This window comes from Triticum dicoccoides, chromosome 3B, assembly GCF_002162155.2.
Source record: "Triticum dicoccoides isolate Atlit2015 ecotype Zavitan chromosome 3B, WEW_v2.0, whole genome shotgun sequence".
Taxonomy (NCBI): domain Eukaryota; kingdom Viridiplantae; phylum Streptophyta; class Magnoliopsida; order Poales; family Poaceae; genus Triticum; species Triticum dicoccoides.
In genome coordinates this window covers 415,374,285-415,396,211 of record NC_041385.1, presented here as the reverse complement: position 1 = coordinate 415,396,211, position 21,927 = coordinate 415,374,285, and the positions used below count along the sequence as shown (strand labels likewise).

Here is a 21,927-nt window from a genome sequence, read left to right as displayed (position 1 = left end):
GAGGCGGAGCTCCTGAGCTAGTCGGGGGAGCGAGGGGTGGCCGGAGACGGCTGCTATGGCGAACGGCGGCGACGGTGGTGTTCGGCCGTGTGAGAGAGAGAGCGAGGGAGAGGAGGGAAGAGCCGGGGGAGAGTGAGAGAGAGCAGGGGGGAGGCGTGGCGTCGTCCAGGGGCATCGAGGCGAGGAGGGGAGGGCAGGCAGGCAAGGAGAGAGGTGGCGTGGCGCGGTGGCGCGCGCGCGCGCCGGCCACACTCCCCTCCCTCTGTCGGGACGAAGACGACAGAGGAGGGAGATGGGCTGGGCCGGCTGCTGGCTGGGCCAGCCAGCTGGATGGGCCGCACAGTGGAGGAGCCCAGGTAAGCTCCTCCTGTTAATTATTTTCTGTTTTCTAATTTCTGACATTTGTTTTGATTTAAATAATATATTAAATCATTTATTTAACTTATGCCAATTTTTGCAGGAGCTATATATATTATTCCAGAGCTCCTTTATAGTTGGCATAATATTTGGACATATATTAATATATATAACTAATATATTTCCAATGCAAATATTTATGCATTAATTCCAAATGCCCAAAATAAATACCTATGAGCTCTTAAAAATATTGGTTTGATTTTTATCTCTGTCCAATATTTTCAGAGAGCAACATGAGCATTTTCTTGGACCCTTTTGGAGAAATTTTTATTTGGGTCATTTTCAAAAAGATTCTGAGGGTTTCACAGATCCCCATTTCAAGTTTCTGATGAAAGAGTAAACATGATGCAACACTCTAATGCAAGGCTAACTAGGATGTGACAGTAATATCTTTTATGGTCATGCACCCTTGAAGAGTGGTCTATTCTTATTGAATCTCGATAGTAGTAATACACATATTCATAATGTTGAAACCAAAAGATGCAGAGTTGATAATGAAAGTGCAACTTATTTGTGGCACTGTCGTTTAGGTCATATCGGTGTAAAGCGCATGAAGAAACTCCATACTGATGGACTTTTGGAACCACTTGATTATGAATCACTTGGTACTTGCGAACCGTGCCTCATGGGCAAGATGACTAAAACACCGTTCTCCGGTACTATGGAGAGAGCAACAGATTTATTGGAAATCATATATACCGATGTATGTGGTCCGATGAATATTGAGGCTCGTGGCGGATATCATTATTTTCTCACCTTCACAGATGATTTAAGCAGATATGGATATATCTACTTAATGAAACATAAATCTGAAACATTTGGAAAGTTCAAAGAATTTCAGAGTGAAGTTGAAAATCATCGTAACAAGAAAATAAAGTTTCTACGATCTGATCGTGGAGGAGAATATTTGAGTTACGAGTTTGGTGTACATTTGAAAAACTGTGGAATAGTTTCGCAACTCACGCCACCCGGAACACCACAGCGTAATGGTGTGTCCGAACGTCGTAATCGTACTTTACTAGATATGGTGCGATCTATGATGTCTCTTACTGATTTACCGCTATCGTTTTGGGGTTATGCTCTAGAGACGGCTACATTCACGTTAAATAGGGCACCATCAAAATCCGTTGAGACGACGCCTTATGAACTGTGGTTTGGCAAGAAACCAAAGTTGTCGTTTCTTAAAGTTTGGGGCTGCGATGCTTATGTGAAAAAGCTTCAACCTGATAAGCTCGAACCCAAATCGGAGAAATGTGTCTTCATAGGATACCCAAAGGAAACTGTTGGGTACACCTTCTATCACAGATCCGAAGGCAAGACATTCGTTGCTAAGAATGGATCCTTTCTAGAGAAGGAGTTTCTCTCGAAAGAAGTGAGTGGGAGGAAAGTAGAGCTTGACGAGGTAACTGTACCTGCTCCCTTACTGGAAAGTAGTTCATCACAGAAAACTGTTTCAGTGACACCTACACCAGTTAGTGAGGAACCCAATGATAATGATCATGAAACTTCAGATCAAGATACTACTGAACCTCGTAGATCAACCAGAGTAAGATCCGCGCCAGAGTGGTACGGTAATCCTGTTCTGGAAGTCATGCTACTAGATCATGATGAACCTACGAACTATGAAGAAGCGATGGTGAGCCCAGATTCCGCAAAGTGGCTTGAAGCCATGAAATCTGAGATGGGATCCATGTATGAGAACAAAGTATGGACTTTGGTTGACTTGCCCGATGATCGGCAAGCAATTGAGAATAAATGGATCTTTAAGAAGAAGACTGACGCTGATGGTAATGTTACTGTCTACAAAGCTCGACTTGTCGCAAAAGGTTTTCGGCAAGTTCAAGGGATTGACTACGATGAGACCTTCTCACCCGTAGCGATGCTTAAGTCCGTCCGAATCATGTTAGCGATTGCCGCATTTTATGATTATGAAATTTGGCAGATGGATGTCAAAACTGCATTCCTGAATGGATTTCTGGAAGAAGAGTTGTATATGATGCAACCGGAAGGTTTTGTCGATCCAAAGGGAGCTAACAAAGTGTGCAAGCTCCAGCGATCCATTTATGGACTGGTGCAAGCCTCTCGGAGTTGGAATAAACGTTTTGATAGTGTGATCAAAGCATTTGGTTTTATACAGAATTTCGGAGAAGCCTGTATTTACAAGAAAGTGAGTGGGAGCTCTGTAGCATTTCTGATATTATATGTGGATGACATATTGCTGATTGGAAATGATATAGAATTTCTGGATAGCATAAAGGGATACTTGAATAAAAGTTTTCAATGAAAGACCTCGGTGAAGCTGCTTACATATTAGGCATTAAGATCTATAGAGATAGATCAATACGCTTAATTGGACTTTCACAAAGCACATACCTTGACAAAATTTTGAAGAAGTTCAAAATGGATCAAGCAAAGAAAGGGTTCTTGCCTGTGTTACAAGGTGTGAAGTTGAGTAGGACTCAATGCCCGACCACTGCAGAAGATAGAGAGAATATGAAAGATGTCCCCTATGCATCAGCCATAGGATCTATCATGTATGCAATGCTGTGTACTAGACCTGATGTGTGCCTTGCTATAAGTTTAGCATGGAGGTACCAAAGTAATCCAGGAGTGGATCACTGGACAGCGGTCAAGAACATCCTTAGATACCTGAAAAGGACTAAGGATATGTTTCTCGTATATGGAGGTGACAAAGAGCTCACCGTAAAAGGTTACGTTGATGCAAGCTTTGACACTGATCCGGACGATTCTAAATCGCAAACCGGATACGTGTTTACATGAAACGGTGGAGCTGTCAGTTGGTGCAGTTCTAAACAAAGCGTCGTAGCGGGATCTACATGTGAAGCGGAGTACATAGCTGCTTCGGAAGCAGCGAACGAAGGAGTCTGGATGAAGGAGTTCATATCCGATCTAGGTGTCATACCTAGTGCATCGGGTCCAATGAAAATCTTTTGTGACAATACTGGTGCAATTGCCTTGGCAAAGGAATCCAGATTTCACAAAAGGACCAAACACATCAAGAGACGCTTCAATTCCATCCGGGATCTAGTCTAGGTGGGAGACATAGAGATTTGCAAGATACATACGGATCTGAATGTTGCAGACCCGTTGACTAAGCCTCTTCCACGAGCAAAACATGATCAGCACCAAGGCTCCATGGGTGTTAGAATCATTACAGTGTAATCTAGATTATTGACTCTAGTGCAAGTGGGAGACTAAAGGAAATATGCCCTAGATGCAATAATAAAGTTATTATTTATTTCCTTATAATCATGATAAATGTTTATTATTCATGCTAGAATTGTATTAACCGGAAACATAATACATGTGTGAATACACAAACAAACAAAGTGTCACTAGTATGCCTCTACTTGACTAGCTCGTTAATCAAAGATGGTCATGTTTCCTAACCATGAACAATGAGTTGTTATTTGATTAACGAGGTCATATCATTAGTTGAATGATCTGATTGACATGACCCATTCCATTAGCTTAGCACCCGATCGTTTAGTATGTTGCTATTGCTTTCTTCATGACTTATACATGTTCCTATGACTATGAGATTATGCAACTCCCGTTTACCGGAGGAACACTTTGGGTGCTACCAAACGTCACAACATAACTGGGTGATTATAAAGGAGCATTACAGGTGTCTCCAAAGGTAGATGTTGGGTTAGCGTATTTCGAGATTAGGATTTGTCACTCCGATTGTCGGAGAGGTATCTCTGGGCCCTCTCGGTAATACACATCACATAAGCCTTGCAAGCATTACAACTAATATGTTAGTTGTGAGATGATGTATTACGGAACGAGTAAAGAGACTTGTCGGTAACGAGATTGAACTAGGTATTGGATACCGACGATCGAATCTCGGGCAAGTAACATACTGATGACAAAGGGAACAACGTATGTTGTTATGCGGTCTGACCGATAAAGATCTTCGTAGAATATGTAGGAGCCAATATGGGCATCCAGGTCCCGCTATTGGTTATTGACCGGAGACATGTCTCGGTCATGTCTACATTGTTCTCGAACCCGTAGGGTCCGCACGCTTAAGGTTACGATGACAGTTATATTATGAGTTTATGCATTTTGATGTACCGAAGGTTGTTCGGAGTCCCGGATGTGATCATGGACATGACGAGGAGTCTCTAAATGGTCGAGACGTAAAGATTGATATATTGGAAGCCTATATTTGGATATCGGAAGTGTTCCGGGTGAAATCGGGATTTTACCGGGTTACCGGGAGGTTACCGGAACCCCCCGGGAACCATATGGGCCTTCGTGGGCCTTAGTGGAAAGGAGAAAGGGGCAGCCCAAGGTGGCTGCGCCACTTCCCCCTCCCCTAGTCCTATTAGGACTAGGAGAAGGTGGCCGGCCCCCCTCTCCCTCTTTCCCCCTTTGGGGAATCCTAGTTGGAATAGGATTGGGGGGGAGTCCTACTCCCGGAAGGAGTAGGACTCCTCCTGCGCCCTCCTCCCTTGGCCGGCGCCCCCTCCCCCCTTGGCTCCTTTATATACTGAGGCAGAGGCACCCCAGAAACACACAAGTTGATCCACGTGATCTATTCCTTAGCCGTGTGCGGTGCCCCCTGCCACCATATTCCTCGATAATACTGTAGCGGAGTTTAGGCGAAGCCCTGCTGCTGTAGTTCATCAAGATCGTCACCACACCGTTGTGCTGACGGAACTCTTCCCCGACACTTTGCTGGATCGGAGTCCGGGGATCGTCATCGAGCTGAACGTGTGCTCGAACTCGGAGGTGCCGTAGTTTCGGTGCTTGATCGGTTGGATCGTGAAGACGTACGACTACTTCCTCTACGTCGTGTCATCGCTTCCGCAGTCGGTCTGCGTTGGGTACGTAGACAACACTCTCCCCCTCGTTGCTATGCATCACATGATCTTGCGTGTGCGTAGGAAATTTTTTGAAATTACTACGAAACCCTACAAATACAATGAACTGTATCCCAGCCAGTGCTTTAACTATGCTGGAAGTTCTTGATAATCTTTCGATATAATCTCAGCACTGGTAAACAAGAGTGATTTCAACCATACATTTGAAGTGCACAAAAATATATACTATTGTGTGATTCCAGTGAGTGCTTTATCATCTCTTATGGGACTACATGAATAAGCTTTTTTTCTCAGGTTGGTACGGGCCTAAGGCCTTCATCCATATTAGTTTTCTGTCATCTCTATTTGTATCGTGCTACTGTCATGAGAAACTCCTTTATCTTTACACTTTTAAGTTTTGCAACCTATGATAAATGGCAATGCTTTGAGTGTTGAGTTGAGCTAATTGGCACTGATTAAATAAACTAATACCTCTCTTTAAGCAAGACTACTATGTTGCTAACTTTACCCATTAAGATAATGAGGGTGCTTCTATTTGTTAGTGTATGTTTCATCAACTAGTCCCACTATTACAGTAATATCACTCTCTCAATATATGTGCCAATAGGATGCTTGATTTTGGTGGAACTGCACAAAAACTTTGGGTGCTTCGTTGCCTCGACAGCTTCCGTCCTTTCCTGTCAGTCGCTAATCTCCGCTTGCTTTCTTCCTTTGCTATCAGTCGCTTGGCATATCTCGGCTTCCAGTCAAAGGAAATAGTAATTGATATGCTACCTCACACAGGTTGGTACTGGTCTTTATCCTGATTATTGTGCCTGTCATATGTATTGGTAATTTGGTATTGTGCTACTGTTTGCCGATTTCATAAAGGAGTAATTTGGAGCCTGAACTCGCAGGCAAATCATTACATCGGGTGATTTCAGTAGAACTGCACAAAATGATCAGATGGACAGGTACTTACGCTGCTGCTATGTACTCCAAAGTTCACTCAGACAAGCATCGATGTTGACAAGAAGTGCTTATATTCATTCGAGTATCAACCGGCGTCAACCAATTGTCAAACTCCAAGTATTAGGAGAGTGAACGCCAAAAATATTGCTTGGTTCATAGCCCAGAAAAACGCAGTCCAGTCTTTGGTCCCAACTTGTGCCTTTTGGTTATCGGCACATATGGTAGCGAACTATATGGCATGGAGTCTAAAGATTCCACACAAGTTGGTTGATGCGTATATTCATCTGGCACTTAATCAGTCTGCACGCCAAGGATGCTCCATTTCAGTTGAACTGCACAAAAAATTTGGGTGGTTCATTTTCTCAACCGCCTCCTTTCTCGTCTGCAATGTAGAATTTTGGCGAGATACAAGACCAAGATGAGCTAGTAAACTAGTTGGATGAAAGTAGTGGCCAAGTTGCTCAAACCTCCCTCGGCACGAGGCCACTATTTGAGGATAAACCTACAAGCAAAGTTCAGATTGTCTGTGTTGCCTCTTATGTACTTGAAAGTTTACTCGTACAAGAACTAATTTTAGCAAGAAGTACCTCCGATTGGACACCATTTACCAGTCTGTACCCTAGGTAATTAAAGTTCGTCCATGGATCATATTGGTTGTGATCTCAATCATTTGGATGCATAAACATACTGAACATGTGTATATCTGAATCTTTTTGTGAATTATGTATGAATATTGTCGTGTGATCTATCAATCATTTGGATGCATAGATATGCTGAGCTTGTGTATATATGAATCTTTTGAGTTATTGATAGTGAATGTTGGCTATGAATATGAACATGTCCTGTGAACCTGAGTTTGATATGAATGTTTACCTTTTCTGTTGTATTTGTGTGTGAACTTGTTAGTATGCCTACTGTCGGGTATAAAACGAAGGTCTCTTATAAAAGTAATGTTGTGTCCAATTTATGTTTTCCCTTTTAACCACATTATATATATTTATATTATTACTATTATCGTATATTTTATAGAGACTTATATATACATTATAAAAACATCCCACGTGTTATTAACTTATAAAAGTAAATGTTTAACGGAAAATCCTGGTTGTTTTTGACTCACAGGCAAGGAAAATCCTGATGATTGCGTACAAAAGCTTGCGAAGATTTTAAGGACCAATTTAATAATAACACGCTCATTTTTATTTTGAACAATAACTCGCTAATTTCTTAATTATATATATATATATATATATAATGTGCCTCTCCGGTTTATTCTTTGATATTAATTGCTCCTTCTAACATAACATTATATATATAACGGGCCCACCTAATACGTGTATTTCAAGGAAGTGCAAATGGGCTGGGATTTCTTAGAAAATATAAATGGGCCCGATTGACGCGAAATTATTTGTTCACCCAGCCCAGCAAATGGACTGTACATTCTAGAAAACATGGGTTAAATATATGCCACATTTTTGTAGGCTGACATGTGAGCCAATAGGTCGAAGCCTACGCAGGGCGTTGTCAACTTGGTCAACAAATGATTGTGTCATCCACAGCCATTGGATTTATATCCAACGTCCGGCATGCACCTTCAATCTCTCGTCTTCTTCCTCCAGCGTCGCCGGGACCGCCTGGTCCGGCCTCCGGCGGCTAGCGGCTCTGCTTAGCACGCATCGCTGCGAAGCGCTACCCCACCACCACCCAGGCTATCTCCGAGTCGTTCCCGTCCGGGGCCTCGCCATTGTCCACCGCCTCGCTGTGTTCGGTGTGGCGTGGTCAACAAACGAGATTCATCGGAAGAGGACTATACGTGGAGAGCCTGACGGCGGGACCCACGAGGTCCATGGTCGCACGCAAGGAACGATTCTAGCTCCAGTGACCGTACGATGTCCATCCAATGGCCGTAGTGCTTCTTCAACCTCTGGTCTTCTTGCTCCAGCCGCCCAAATGCAAGGATCATCATGTCTATCCCTGATATGTTATAGTTCATCACGAAGCTCTAATAGCTTGGTGGTAGTGACTATGGAGAACCATCACTATCTCATCTGGAAGATTAACCCCCACTCGATTCAAGTGATTGTAGTACTCAGACAATCTGAGCACATGCTCAATGATTGAGCTTTTCTCCCTTAGTTTGCAGGCTTAAGAAACTCGTCAGATGTCTCATACCTCTTTTACGTGGGCACGAGCCTGAAATCCCAATTTCAGCCCTTTGAACATCTCATATGTTCCGCGACGTTTCAAAATAATCTTCGGCGCCTCAATTCTAAACTGTTTAACATTACTGAACTATCACGTAGTCATCAAAACATGTATGTCAGATGTTCGCAACATCCACAAATGACGTTCGAGGTTCAGCACACCGAGCGGTGCATTAAGGACATAAGCCTTCTGCATAGCAACGAGGACAATCCTCAGTTTACGGACCTAGTCCGCATAATTGCTACTATCAACTTTCAACTAAATTTTCTCTAGGAACATATCTAAAACAGTAGAACTAAAGCGTAAGCTACGACATAATTTGCAAAGAACTTTTGACTATGTTCATGATAATTAAGTTCATCTGGTTATTTAATGAACTCGCACTTAGATAGACATCCCTCTAGTCATCTAAGTGATACATGATCCGAGTCAACTAGTCCGTGTCCGATCATCACATGAGACGGACTAGTCATCATCGGTGAACATCTTCATGTTGATCGTATCTGCTATACGACTCATGTTCGACCTTTCGGTCTCTTATGTTCCGAGGCCATGTTTGTACATGCTAGGCTCGTCAAGTCAACCTAAGTGTTTTGCTTGTGTAAATCTGGCTTACACCCGTTGTATTCGAACGTTAGAATCTATCACACCCGATCATCACGTGGTGCTTCGAAACAATGAACCTTCGCAATGGTGCACAGTTAGGGGGAACACTTTCTTGAAATTTTAGCGAGGGATCATCTTATTTATGCTACCGTCGTTCTAAGCAAATAAGATGTAAAAACATGATAAACATCACATGCAATCAAATAGTGACATGATATGGCCAATATCATTTTGCTCCTTTTGATCTCCATCTTTGGGGCGCCATGATCATCATCGTCACCGGCATGACACCATGATCTCCATCGTCGTGTCTTCATGAAGTTGTCTCGCCAACTATTACTTCTATTACTATGGCTAACAGTTTAGCAATAAAGTGAAGTAATTACATGGCGTTATTCAATGACACGTAGGTCATACAATAAATTAAGACAACTCCTATGGCTCCTGCCGGTTGTCATACTCATCGACATGCAAGTCGTGATTCCTATTACAAAAACATGATCAATATCATACATCACATATATTTCATTCATCACATCCTTTGGCCATATCACATCACATGACATATGCTACAAAGAACAAGTTAGACGTCCTCTAATTGTTGTTGCAAGTTTTTACGTGGCTGCTATAGGTTTCTAGCAAGAACGTTTCTTACCTACGTCAAAACTACAACGTGATATGCCAATTGCTATTTACCCTTCATAAGGACCCTTTTCATCGAATTTGATCTGACTAAAGTGGGAGAGACAGACACCCGCTAGCCACCTTATGCAACTAGTGCATGTCAGTCGGTGGAACCTGTCTGACGTAAGCGTACGTGTAAGGTCGGTTCGGGCCGCTTCATCCCACGATGCCGCCGAATCAAGATAAGACTAGTAATGGCAAGTAAATTGATAAAATTGACGTCCACAACAACTTGTGTTCTACTCGTGCATAGAAACTACGCATAGACCTAGCTCATGATGCCACTGTTCGGGAACGTAGCAGAAATTCAAAAATTTCTATGCATCACCAAGATCAATCTATGGAGTAACTAGCAACGAGAGAGAGGGGAGTGCATCTTATACCCTTGAAGATCGCGATGCGGAAGCGTTGCAAGAACGCGGTCGATGGAGTCGTACTCGAAGAGATTCAGATCGCGGCCGAATCCGATCTAAGCACCGAACAATGGTGCCTCCGCTTTCAACACACATGCAGCCCGGCGACGTCTCCCGTGCCTTGATCCAGCAAGGAGAGAGGGAGAGGTTGGGGAAGACTCCATCCAGCAGCAGCACAACAGCATGGTGGTGATGGAGGAGCGTGGCACTCTAGCAGGGCTTCGCCAAGCACTACGAGAGACGAGGAGGGAGAGGGGTAGGGCTACGCCAAGAGAGAGGGAGACTCCTGTTCTTGGCAGCCCCAAAACCCCCACTATATATAGGAGGAGGGGAGGAGGGTGCGCCCCCTCTAGGGTTCCCACCCCTAGGGGGGCGGCAGCCCTAGATGGGATGGAGGGAGGCGGCCAAGAGGGAGAGAGAGGGGGGCGCGCCCTAGGGTGGGCCTTAGGCCCATCTGCGCCTAGGGTTTCCCCTCTCTCCTCTTTGCTGCACCTTGGGCCTTGGTGGGAGGTGCACCAGCCCACTCAGGGGCTTGTCCCTTCCCACTCTTGGCCCATGCAAGCCTCTGGGGCTTGTGGCCCCTCCCGGTGGACCCCGGAACCCTTTCGGTGGTCCCGGTACATTACTGGTGACACCCGTAATACTTCTAGTGACCAAAACCTCACTTCCTATATATTATTCTTTACCTCCGGACCATTCCGGAACTCCTCGTGACGTCCAGGATCTCATCCTGGACTCCGAACAACATTCGGTAGCCACATACAAAACTTCCCTATAACCCTAGCGTCATCGAACCTTACGTGTGTAGACCCTACGGGTTCGAGAGACATGTAGACATGACCGAGACATCTCTCCGATCAATAACCAACAACGGGATCTGGATACCCATGTTGGCTCCCACATGTTCCACGATGATCTCATCGGATGAACCACGATGTCGGGGATTCAAGCAATCCCGTATACAATTCCCTTTGTCAATCGGTACGTTACTTGCCCAAGATTCGATTGTTGGTATCCCAATACCTCGTTCAATCTCGTTACCGGCAAGTCACTTTACTCATTACGTGATGCATGATCCCGTGACTAACTACTTAGTCACATTGAGCTCATTATGATGATGCATTACCGAGTGAGCCCAGAGATACCTCTCCGTCACACGGAGTGACAAATCCCAGTCTCGATTGATGCCAACCCAACATACACTTTCGGAGATACCCGTAGTGCACCTTTATAGCCACCCAATTACGTTGTGACGTTTGACACACCCAAAGCATTCCTACGGTATCCGGGAGTTGCACAATCTCATGGTCTAAGGAAATGATACTTGACATTAGAAAAGCTTTTAGCAAACGAACTACACGATCTTGTGCTATGCTTAGGATTGGGTCTTGTCCATCACATCATTCTCCTAATGATGTGATCCCGTTATCAATGACATCCAATGTCCATGGTCAGGAAACCATAACCATCTATTGATCAACGAGCTAGTCAACTAGAGGCTCACTAGGGACATGTTGTGGTCTATGTATTCACACATGTATTATGGTTTCCAGTTAATACAATTATAGCATGAACAATAGACAATTATCATGAACAAGGAAATATAATAGTAACCATTTTATTATTGCCTCTAGGGCATATTTCCAACAAATTTAGCATGTCGTCTAAAGAAATCGATTTATGGCTTAAAGCAAGCTTCAAGAGAGTGGTGCCTCAATTTTGATAAAATTATCAAAACTTTTGGTTTCACCAAAAATGTTGTGGACAACTGCATCTATACCCATATAAAAAGACCCAAAGGGGCAGATCCAAACCATCTCGGCCGTCAAATCATGTTATCTAGCGGTTCAAATCGCTCCAATGTTGAGCATCAAACACATTTAACGCTCTAATTACCCACCATTGCCATTGGTTATAAACACGTTTTGACTCAACGCTATACCATCAAATCTTCCATGTAATTAATATCCTACCATTCCCGCGAAAAAAGTGATTGATATCTTACCAAATACCAACATGCAACAGATATATCTTACCTAATATAACATGCAACTAGTATCCTACCTAATATAAACGTCTGTTGCACGTACATTATTACTAGTATATGTTAAGTTTAAAGCCAGTAGGTTCATAGTTTTAGTCCTATATGTTGATGACATATTGTTGGCGTGTAGCGATAAGGATACGCTACATGAGACCAAGAATTTTCTGCCATCCAATTTTGATATGGAAGATCTTGGTGAAGCCACGTATGTCCTCGGCATCGAGATTCATCAAGATAGGTCCAGAGGAACGTTAGGACTATCTCAAAAGGCATATTTTGAGAGAGTGCTGAAGAAATTTAATATGCATAAGTGCTCACCCTCACCTGCTCCTATAGTTAAGGGCGATAAGTTTGGGACATTTCAATGTCTGAGGAACCAGTATGAAACTGATCAGACGAAGTCGGTTCCTTATGCTTCAACTGTCGGAAGCATCATGTATGCTCAAGTGTGTACACAGCTAGATTTATGTTTTGCAACCGGGATGCTTGGCAGATACTAATCAAATCCAGGACCGGACCACTGGAAGGCCGCCAAAAAAAGTCTTGCGTTATATGCAGGGAACTAAGGATTTCATGCTTACATATAAAAGAACTGATAACCTAGAAATTGTTGGTTATTCCGACTCTGATTTTGTTGAGTGTGTGGATAGTAAGAGATCCACGTCTGGTTATATATTCACACTCGCCGGGGGAGCCATATCGTGGAAAAGCTCCAAACTAACGTTAACTGCTGGATTTACGATGTAAGCAGAATTTGTAGCATGTTTTGAGGCCACCGGGCAGGCTGTATGGCTAAAGAATTTTATTCTCGGGCTTAAAGTGGTTGACAACATATCTAAACTAACTTTATTATACTGCGATAATGAACCCGCAGTTTTCTATACGAGTAACAACAGATCAATGCCGGTATGGGACTACTGGGAGCCTTATGATTCTGGATTAAGAGGACCGCTAAAATAAACCACTCCCCAATTAGCAAAACATATTCCATTTCGAAATAGGCGGGTGTGCTATAAGTGTTGGGATTCTATGGCGTTTTGAGTTGTTGTAACACCTCACTTTGGTACATCATTCCTATGTAGAATAGGCGAATGAAGTTAAGCCTAACGATCAAGGGGGAGAATGTTGGTTTGATCTGACGGCTGAACATGCAGTTAGATCTATTAGTCTAACAGAAAATAAATAAAGATGCCAACACTAGCAACCCACGGGTACCAATCTGAGGTTTTGGGACAAAGATTGAATACAAGAGATGAACTAGGGTTTGAGATGAGATGGTGCTGGTGAAGATGTTGATGAAGATTGGTCCTCCCACGATGACAGGATTGTTGGTGATGTCGATGGCTTCGATTTCCCCCTCCCAGAGGGAAGTATCCCTGGTGGAATTGCTCTGCGAGAGAGCACAAGTGCTCCTGCCCATGTTCCGCCTCGAGATGGCGGCGCTTCATCCCGAAAGTCTTCTCTTCTTTTTTTTCTAGGCCAAAACCCTTCATATAGCAAAAGATGGGCACCAGCAGCCAGCTATGGGCCCCACAAGGCATCGGGGCGCGTCCAAGGGGGGTGAACGCACCCTGTTGCCTTGCGGGTAACTGGTGGGCCCCCTCTGGTATTTCTTCACTCCACTATATTTTATATATTCAATAAAAAATCTCCGTGAAGTTTCAGGTCATTTGGAGCTTTGTAGAATGGGTATCTTTGCTGTAGCTCTTTTAGGTCCAGAATTCCAGTTGTCGGTAATCTTCCTCTCCATGTAAATCTTGTAGGTTAAGAGAGAAAAGACATTAGAATTGCGACATAAAGTGGAATAATGGCCAAAAACAATATAAATAACAGTAGTAAAACATGATGCAAAATGGACGTATCAAATGCCATCGATAGCCCGTGAGTAGTTTCCTTTGGACTATGGGCCCGTAGCAGTTGCTCAATGGTTCTCTATTTCTTGCTTCTTCATATTGATTTTTTTCCTTCATTTCTTCATATTGTTGTTTCCTTCATGTTTTCAGCTTTATCACATGCCCTCCTTCACATCTTCCTTTCTTTTGCATCTTCTTCATTTACAACTGAGTTGTTGGTCTCCCTGGCCTCCAGTCGCAAAAGCCCTTGCTTTGACCGGCGTTGCCATCATCATGGATCTCCACGTCTGTGTGTCCGCGCTCGTTCGCTCCAGCACTTCCCCACAATATTTTGAAAAACCTGCCCAATAACACATGAAGGACACATGCATAACACAGGAATTCACCCGGTGAGCTGACCGGTTTGTTATCAAAACATGCCCTGGTGCGTGGTTTCCAAATTTCCGAACATAAAGCATCAATCCCCATATTTGTAGGTTTCTTCTTTGGAATCCACTAGAGGTATTGCTTGAAGCAAGAAGGCCTTACAACTACACCAAGTCATCTGCACACAATGCACCAAACATACTTAGCTGTAGAACAACCAACGAAGAGATGATTTATATTTCCCTGCTAGGATAGAAGCGACACAAAGGGTCACCTGTTCATTTTCTTTTTAACATATTATATTTGCTAGCTATTGCATTGTGCCAAATTAGCCAAAGCCAAATCTTGATTTCAAAGGAATTTTAGCTTTCCATACGTGCTTGAAAGATCTGGAAGGACCAATGTCAGACAAATGGTTGTACACAGATCTAGCAGGAAAGCCACCTCTACTATTCCATATCCTCCATTTAGGAATAGCCTTTTCAATAGGTCTCAGTGTTATAGAACACAGGTTTATCCTTAGTCTGTTAAGCCAAATCATCTCGTTAGCAGAAAGTCATCTTCTAGAATTAAAATTTCAATTCCTCTCCCCATTTCTCTTACTATATAGCTTAATCATGATGGACCTCATATAGTGCAGCAAATTGATCTTTTAGAGCTCCATTGCTAATCCATTTACTCTAGGAAACAATAGGAAGGCTGACATTTGACCGAACACCTGCCTCCGTCATGGATGGCGTTGGCAGGGGGACAAGGGTATTTGAGTGGATCAGAGTGTCGGAGTCTTATGTGGCGGAGGTCTGGACGCCCGCAAATCTCCCCCAATTTGCAGGAATTTGGACAAGCGGATGCATCCACGAACAAATAAAGAAACGCATTGGATGACAAACTATAATGATGCCCTTTACTATCTTTCTTCTTTTTTGTAAAATGTAAAAAGAAGAGAGAAAATCGGTTATCTGGTAGCAGGGGCTACCTGTAAAAGCGTCGATTCGAAGTCCTATTTGCAGACTCGTTCTTTGTCTTCTACAATCCTTCACGAAACGTAATACTGCACGCGCAAGTTATACATACGCTAAAGCAAGCCCTCCTCTAATTGAAAGGGTTGTCCAACAGATAACTATACAAATAAAAGGAGAGGTAAAAAAAAAAAAGCAGAAGCAGCCCACGAAACCACTCGCCGTGCCGCCGGCGAAAAGACGAGACGGGAGATGGCGGCGAAGGCGGAGGTGCGGCCGCGGCCGCTGGAGTTAGACCCCATCACGAGCCGCGTCGAGCTGGCGTTCTGGGAGGACCTCCGCCGACTCAAGCTCGACGTCCTCGGCACCGACGACTCCCCCATCCCCATCACCGGTACGGATCCTCCCACTCGCCCACACCCGTTCCTCTCGTAATTCTCCTCGAGGGTTGCGATTTCGTGCGTCGGATCGACAATGGTCTTAGTTGTCGCTACTCCTAGATTTTGCGATCTCGTGTATGAGTTGGTGGCGGTCCATGTACGCTATGTTGCCTGGATTTTGCCTCCGCTGCAATGTTTGCTTGACATGTTTCTTGGGAGTTGGTGCTTTCTGTGTTCGACTTGCTAGTAAATGTTTGGTCCAGATGGTCTCGGTTAAGGCTTGAGTTTTCGCATGTCCTAATATAAATTCTCCATCATTTTTTTAGATGGGTTATTGTTGGTGTAGTTGCTGATTGATCTTTCTGCTTGTGCACTTTCCTCTAGTGATATGGAGTACAACTCCAGGGATTCCTCAGGAGAAGTAGCATTTCCCTTGAAATAACTCCAATTTTGTGGAAAAAAAAAACATTCTTCTGATCTGTTCGTCCATGTGTGTAGGGGGCGCCTAGTCTTTTTGTATTCTCTTTCTGGATAGACCAAACAAGTTTGTTTCAATTTTGTGCTAGGTTACTATATTCCATGCACACATCCAAAAATGTCGGGCCTCTTAAGGCTGGGCGGAGAATCATTAGTGCCACCATCTGCCAACTCCTCTGGCTCTAGGAACTCTTGTCCAGTCCCAGGGACCCTCATAAACACGAATAACATGCGAGGGTTACAAAACCTGGATGTGGAGTATCTACTGAGAGAAGAAGCAAAGAAGGTACATTTTTTGACATGGAATTTGCTAATCTTTCCTTTCTTGATGTATTTCCTTCATCATAATCGCTGTTGTATGTATCTATGGAGCCAGATCTTGCACGACATTATGTATGGTAAAATAGAAGAGGATCCTTCTCTGCTACTGAGGTTCCTTGTGATATCATTCGCGGATCTGAAGAATTGGAAGATTTATTACAGTGTTGCATTCCCCTCATTGGTTTTCAAGTCTGAAATGACTTTGCTCAGCCTGCATAGTGCCTCACTGGTGCTTAGTCAAGAGGAGGTCATGATCTTATGCGCCTAATATCCACAATATTAAATATCTGTATTTTTGTGGTTGGTATTGAAGGCTATCAATTTTCTCCCGCAGGCAAAATCATTGTCTAAGTCACTGAAAGAGTGGCGCAGTTCAAATGAAACAGCAGGTTGGGTAAATGATAGTTATCTCAAACTAGTATATGAGTTATTTGATAGCTTGTTGTTAATTGGTCATGTTTTGCTAATTTGCTATACTTTTGTTGCAATGGATCCATATTTCTGCAGCTCTTCCATTTTTCTTCGTCGATATATCCTCGGATTCTTCTATTGCTATAAGGCAACTCAAGGATTGGAAAGATTGCCAGGACAATGGCCAAAAGGTATGTCTGTGTTACTCATTTGATCATCACAAATATTTCGTGCTCTCATATTTGGTACGAAATTTAGGAGATCCGTTACTTTGTATTCTTCATGCATATATCTGTTCTTTCTTTAAATGCTTTGATCTGCTAATGCAGTTCCTATTTGGATTTTATGATCATGGTTGTCATCAAGATCCTGGCTGGGCTCTTAGAAACTACATTGCATTCCTTAGTCTGCGGTTGAAAATTGAGAAGATTCAGTTCTTATGCTACCGAGAAAAACGATCGGAGCTTGATCTAGAGAAATCCCTTGTTGGCGAAGCATCATTTCCACCACCTCATGGTATTATGATCTATCTGGATAAGAACTTCTACATAGCAGTTTCACTCGTAGTTTGTATTTTTTTTTTTAACATTGGTTGTGATTACGGGCTGGGATGACTCTGATTATGTGCCTGAAGCTATTGGATGGGAAGGAGAAAAGCCTGGGGATGGAAGGAAAGAAAAGAAACTGAAAGAAATCAATCTTGAATCAATGAGCCCAGAAAGGTAGATGAAGAGTGTTTTACCTTGCTCTGCACATTATCAGTAATTAATTGGATTTATTTCGATTGTTTATCATATGCGCAGGCGGGATGAAGAACAACAACTGATGCACTTGAAGCTTATGGGATGGCGGCACTTCCCTGTTGATTTGGAGAAGTTATCTGGCATTCGATGTCTTCTGTTGGGTGCTGGAACTCTTGGATGTGAAGTTTCTCGCTTACTCATGGTTCGTACATTGTGTACTGCTATGTCCATGCTCCCATGTAACAAACTGTAATACTCCCTCCATTCCAAATCATTTGAAGTTATAGCTTTGTCCTATGTCAAACTAATATATTAACATCTACAAGGCCAAATTAATTTTCATTAGATCCAGCATAAAATATATTTTGATACTATGTTAGCAATATTTTTCTATATACTTTGTTAAACTTAAAAGAAGACTTAGGACAAAGCTAGAACTTCAAGTAATTTGGAATGGAGTAGTATACAATTACATAATTCCCTTCTAACAAACTTAAATAAAATCGGCACTTAAACATATTTTTTGTATCTTTTTATTCCTTGATGGAACCAAAATTTCAGACCTGGGGTGTACGGAAACTAACAGTGGTTGACGGTGGTCATGTTTCTATGCCTGATGTACTCAAACAATCACTCTACGTAGATGACGATTGTGGTGTCCCAAGAGCCACCGCAATAGTTCCACATCTAAAAGAGAGATGTCCTGCAGTGGTAAGTCATGGCTACCTTTTTCTTGAATATTTGCTTTCTACAGATCTGCTTGTTGACAACAATTGCTGTCATCTAGGACGTTGAAGCCATCCAGATGGAAATACCAGCGCCTGGGAATCCGGTTTCTCCAAGTGTGCTTGATGATTGTGAGCGTCTTCAAACATTAGTAGCTTCTAGTGATGTGGTCTTCTTGTTGACTGACACATGGGAGAGCAGATGGTTTCCAACTCTTTTGTGTGCAAACGAAAACAAGGTAAATCTCAGACATATTATTCATCTGCAGTGACCAAGAAATTTTAATACTCAATAGCTTGACTGGAGAATATATTCTGGCCATGTGGTTTCATTTAAATAAGTATGCTTTCCCCATCTTCCATTTTTAAACATAGCGAGCTCTTGGGAACTAAAGGTCTTTTGTCTCCACTGCAGATGGCCATCACGGCAGCATTAGGACATGACAGTTACCTTGTCATGCGACATGGTGCTGGTCCAGGAACAAGAAGAGGAAATATGGATGACGTGATTGCTCAGATACAGAATTTATCCACCGAAGATGCTCTCGGTCGTCAAAGATTGGGGTGCTGTTTCTGCAACGATACGACTTCCCTTTTCAACGTATACCAGATAAAGACTTACATTTGTGGAATATTCTTTTTTTTTATACTTTTAATTTTGACACTGGTTACTAGATTTCATATTTGCTTGATCTTATTGGTTTGCAGTCAGTCTCTGATGAAACAGTAGCACTACCTGGGTTGACCTCCATTGTATCCGGCAAAGCGGTGGAGCTCTTTGCGAGGATGTTACATCATCCAGAGGGGTAAGCTGCTAAATAACTGAAAGATAACTGCAGAGTTGCAATTTTTGTATGTGTATCATTGATTTCGATGAAGAGTAGTTGATCAAGCTAGAACTAAAGAAAACTAATCAATAAACGTACACCATGCCTTAAGGATTGTACCATACCTCTTGCAGGATACATGCTCCAGGAGATATGGCTGGTATGGATACTGAACATCAGCTTGGTTTATTGCCGCACCAGATGCGAGGATCACTCCCGCGGTGTGATTTATCAACTGTGATAAGCAATTCCTCAAACAATTGTACTGCATGTTCTAATATTGTAAGTAAATTATAGCACACATGGCGCTACATTATAAGAGTTGTATATATACTGACGTTTCTCCTTGCTAAACATTTCAGGTACTGTCTGAATATAGAAGAGAAGGGTTGAATTTTGTCATGCAAGCCATTAACCAACCAACATATTTAAAGGACCTTACAGGCATTTCTAATTTGATAAAGTCGGACACTTGTTTGAAATTGCCAGCCAGCTTCCCTGTAAATTCTGGGAAGTTGTCTAGTGCTCGATGTCTACTTTTAGGTGCTGGAACTCTTGGGTGCGATGTTGCTCGTATTCTTATGGTTAGTTTTATGGTTCGTGCTACTTTTATGTTGAACTACCGACATAGACTCACAGAGCATCTTGTTAATCATGGTGGATACTAACTTTTTCAGGATTATGGTGTTCGGAATCTCACAATTGTTGACAGTGGTTGTGTTGTTGTGTCAAATTTGGCAAGACAATCACTTTACACAACTAAAGACCGCAAGACCCCAAAAGCGACAGCGATACTGGAGCATCTAAAAGAGAGATGTTCGTCAGTGGTAAGTTTTCACTTCCCTTCCCTCGAAATAGTACTTTCATTTTTTTAACAACATTTAAAAAAAAATCTGCGTTATAGGAGGTTGAAGGAATTCAAATGGAAATACCGATGCCAGGGCACCCTGTATCATCTAAAGAAGCTGCTGGTGTGCTTAAAGCTTGCGAGCGTCTCCAGGAGTTAGTAGCTGCCCATGATGCTGTCTTCTTGCTGACTGACACAAGGGAAAGTAGGTGGCTGCCAACGCTTCTCTGTGCGAATGAAAACAAGGTAAACCCTGTCCGTATTCTTGAATAATGTACACACTGGAAGTTATATGCTATATAATGCCTCCCATTATACTGCAGATTGCTATTACCGCAGCCCTAGGATATGATAGCTACCTTGCCATGCGACATGGGGCTGGTCCAGGAATAAATTCTGAAGGTTCAGATATGGTTGCTGTCATGAACAAGCTGTCTGCAGAAGATGTTCTTGGGCGTCAAAGACTGGGGTGCTATTTCTGCAATGACGTTATCGCTCCTGTTGATGTAATGTTTGTTGCCTTAGGTTTCTGAAGTTATGCTCATCTTCTCAGTAAATTATTTACTGCAACCATCATATATCATGTTTTTATGATCTTGTGATGCAGTCGGTCTCCAACCGAACGCTGGACCAACAGTGTACAGTAACACGACCTGGACTGGCCTCCATTGCATCTGGCCATGCTGCAGACCTCTTCACAAGACTGTTAAATCATCCAGATGGGTAAGCAGCTGAACCTCCTGGAACCTGCTATGTAAAAGGTGGGTGAGGAAACAATACAAGTGATGGTTGATTTACTTACTGTATTGTGCAGGATACATGCTCCAGGAGATATCGCTGGCACAAGCAGTGAGCGTCCGTCTGGTCTATTGCCACACCAGATGCGAGGATCACTATCGCAGTACAGCTTATTAACTCTCATGGGCTATTCCTCGAGCAGCTGTATCGCATGTTCCAATGCGGTAAGCAAACATCTACGGCGATGCATGATTGGATATGATGTTTTGAAAACTTTGCTGATACATTCGCGTGCAAAACAAAATGGCAGGTATTGCGTGAATACAGGAGTAGAGGATTGGATTTTGTGATGCAGGTGATCAACGAACCAACCTACCTAGAAGACCTGACGGGCCTGACGGAGTTGATGAAATCGGCGGATTATTCTCGAGTCGAGTGGGTCGATGAAGTTGACGACGAGGACTTTGCCGACATGTGACTTTATATGACAAAAACAAGTGTAAATACTTCCTTCAGAGATTGATTGTTAGAGTTGCATTCATGAAAATTGTTTCAAACACTTTGTAAATTCTTCGGAGATTGATTCAACACTTTGTAATATGTAAATTCTTCGGAGATTGATTCAACACTTTGTAATATGTAAATTCTTCGGACATTGATTCGAGTAGAGAAGCACGGCGATAGCTCGTGAGGGTGTTCTCCTTATACATATTAGCTACAACCTCCAGGCAGTTTGAGATCAGCCGCCAAGGATAGTGCTTCACTAATCGCCATAGCCTCCAAAGCTTCAGGAGCTGTCAAGCCTTCAACAATCGTACCTGATACACCTTGAGAAGTTCCTGAACTGGCCCTGCTGCATACCGCTGTCGAGGCACCCCGCCGTTCAATTTTTGCCAGACCCCTTGGCTTGCACACAAGCAGCTGCTGCGGCCTGAGCCTCCTCCCTCTTCTTATTTTCCTCTTTGGTGGCAGCGGCCAGCTCCCGCTGTTTCTTAGAAGTTCCTATCCAAATTTACATCTCTATCTCTACTACTTGAAAAGAACGTAAGGTTTCCATTTCACCTTTCTTCCCACCACCCTTAGTTTATTACTCGAAACTAAATCAAG

At 43.0% G+C, this 21,927-nt stretch overlaps 1 protein-coding gene across 2 annotated transcripts; it reads left to right on the top strand.

The window, feature by feature from the left end:
- Window positions 1-15,534: 15,534 nt before the first annotated feature.
- Window positions 15,535-21,527, top strand: LOC119276265 (ubiquitin-like modifier-activating enzyme atg7). 2 transcript variants are annotated; one of them, XM_037557296.1, is made up of 20 exons: window positions 15,535-15,745; window positions 16,298-16,494; window positions 16,585-16,776; window positions 16,864-16,918; window positions 17,037-17,131; window positions 17,270-17,456; window positions 17,575-17,662; window positions 17,744-17,885; window positions 18,245-18,394; window positions 18,471-18,647; window positions 18,824-19,009; window positions 19,117-19,214; window positions 19,370-19,517; window positions 19,598-19,819; window positions 19,913-20,062; window positions 20,140-20,328; window positions 20,406-20,588; window positions 20,690-20,805; window positions 20,897-21,044; window positions 21,131-21,527. In XM_037557296.1, the coding sequence occupies exons 1-20, from the start codon at window positions 15,604-15,606 to the stop codon at window positions 21,296-21,298; spliced, it is 3,033 nt and encodes a 1,010-aa protein (XP_037413193.1). In that variant the 5' UTR covers window positions 15,535-15,603; the 3' UTR covers window positions 21,299-21,527. The 2 variants fall into 2 exon arrangements, with proteins under 2 accessions (XP_037413193.1, XP_037413192.1); XM_037557295.1 differs by having other exon boundaries at window positions 17,545-17,662.
- Window positions 21,528-21,927: the final 400 nt, after the last annotated feature.

Bases quoted from the DNA above. Each gene is read 5' to 3' on its own strand.
- LOC119276265 (XM_037557295.1), top strand. From the start codon at position 15,604: ATGGCGGCGAAGGCGGAGGTGCGGCCGCGGCCGCTGGAGTTAGACCCC. The intron at 19,010-19,116 runs GTATACCAGATA...ATTGGTTTGCAG, and splicing joins ATACGACTTCCCTTTTCAAC to TCAGTCTCTGATGAAACAGT. The intron at 19,820-19,912 runs GTTAGTTTTATG...TAACTTTTTCAG, and splicing joins ATGTTGCTCGTATTCTTATG to GATTATGGTGTTCGGAATCT.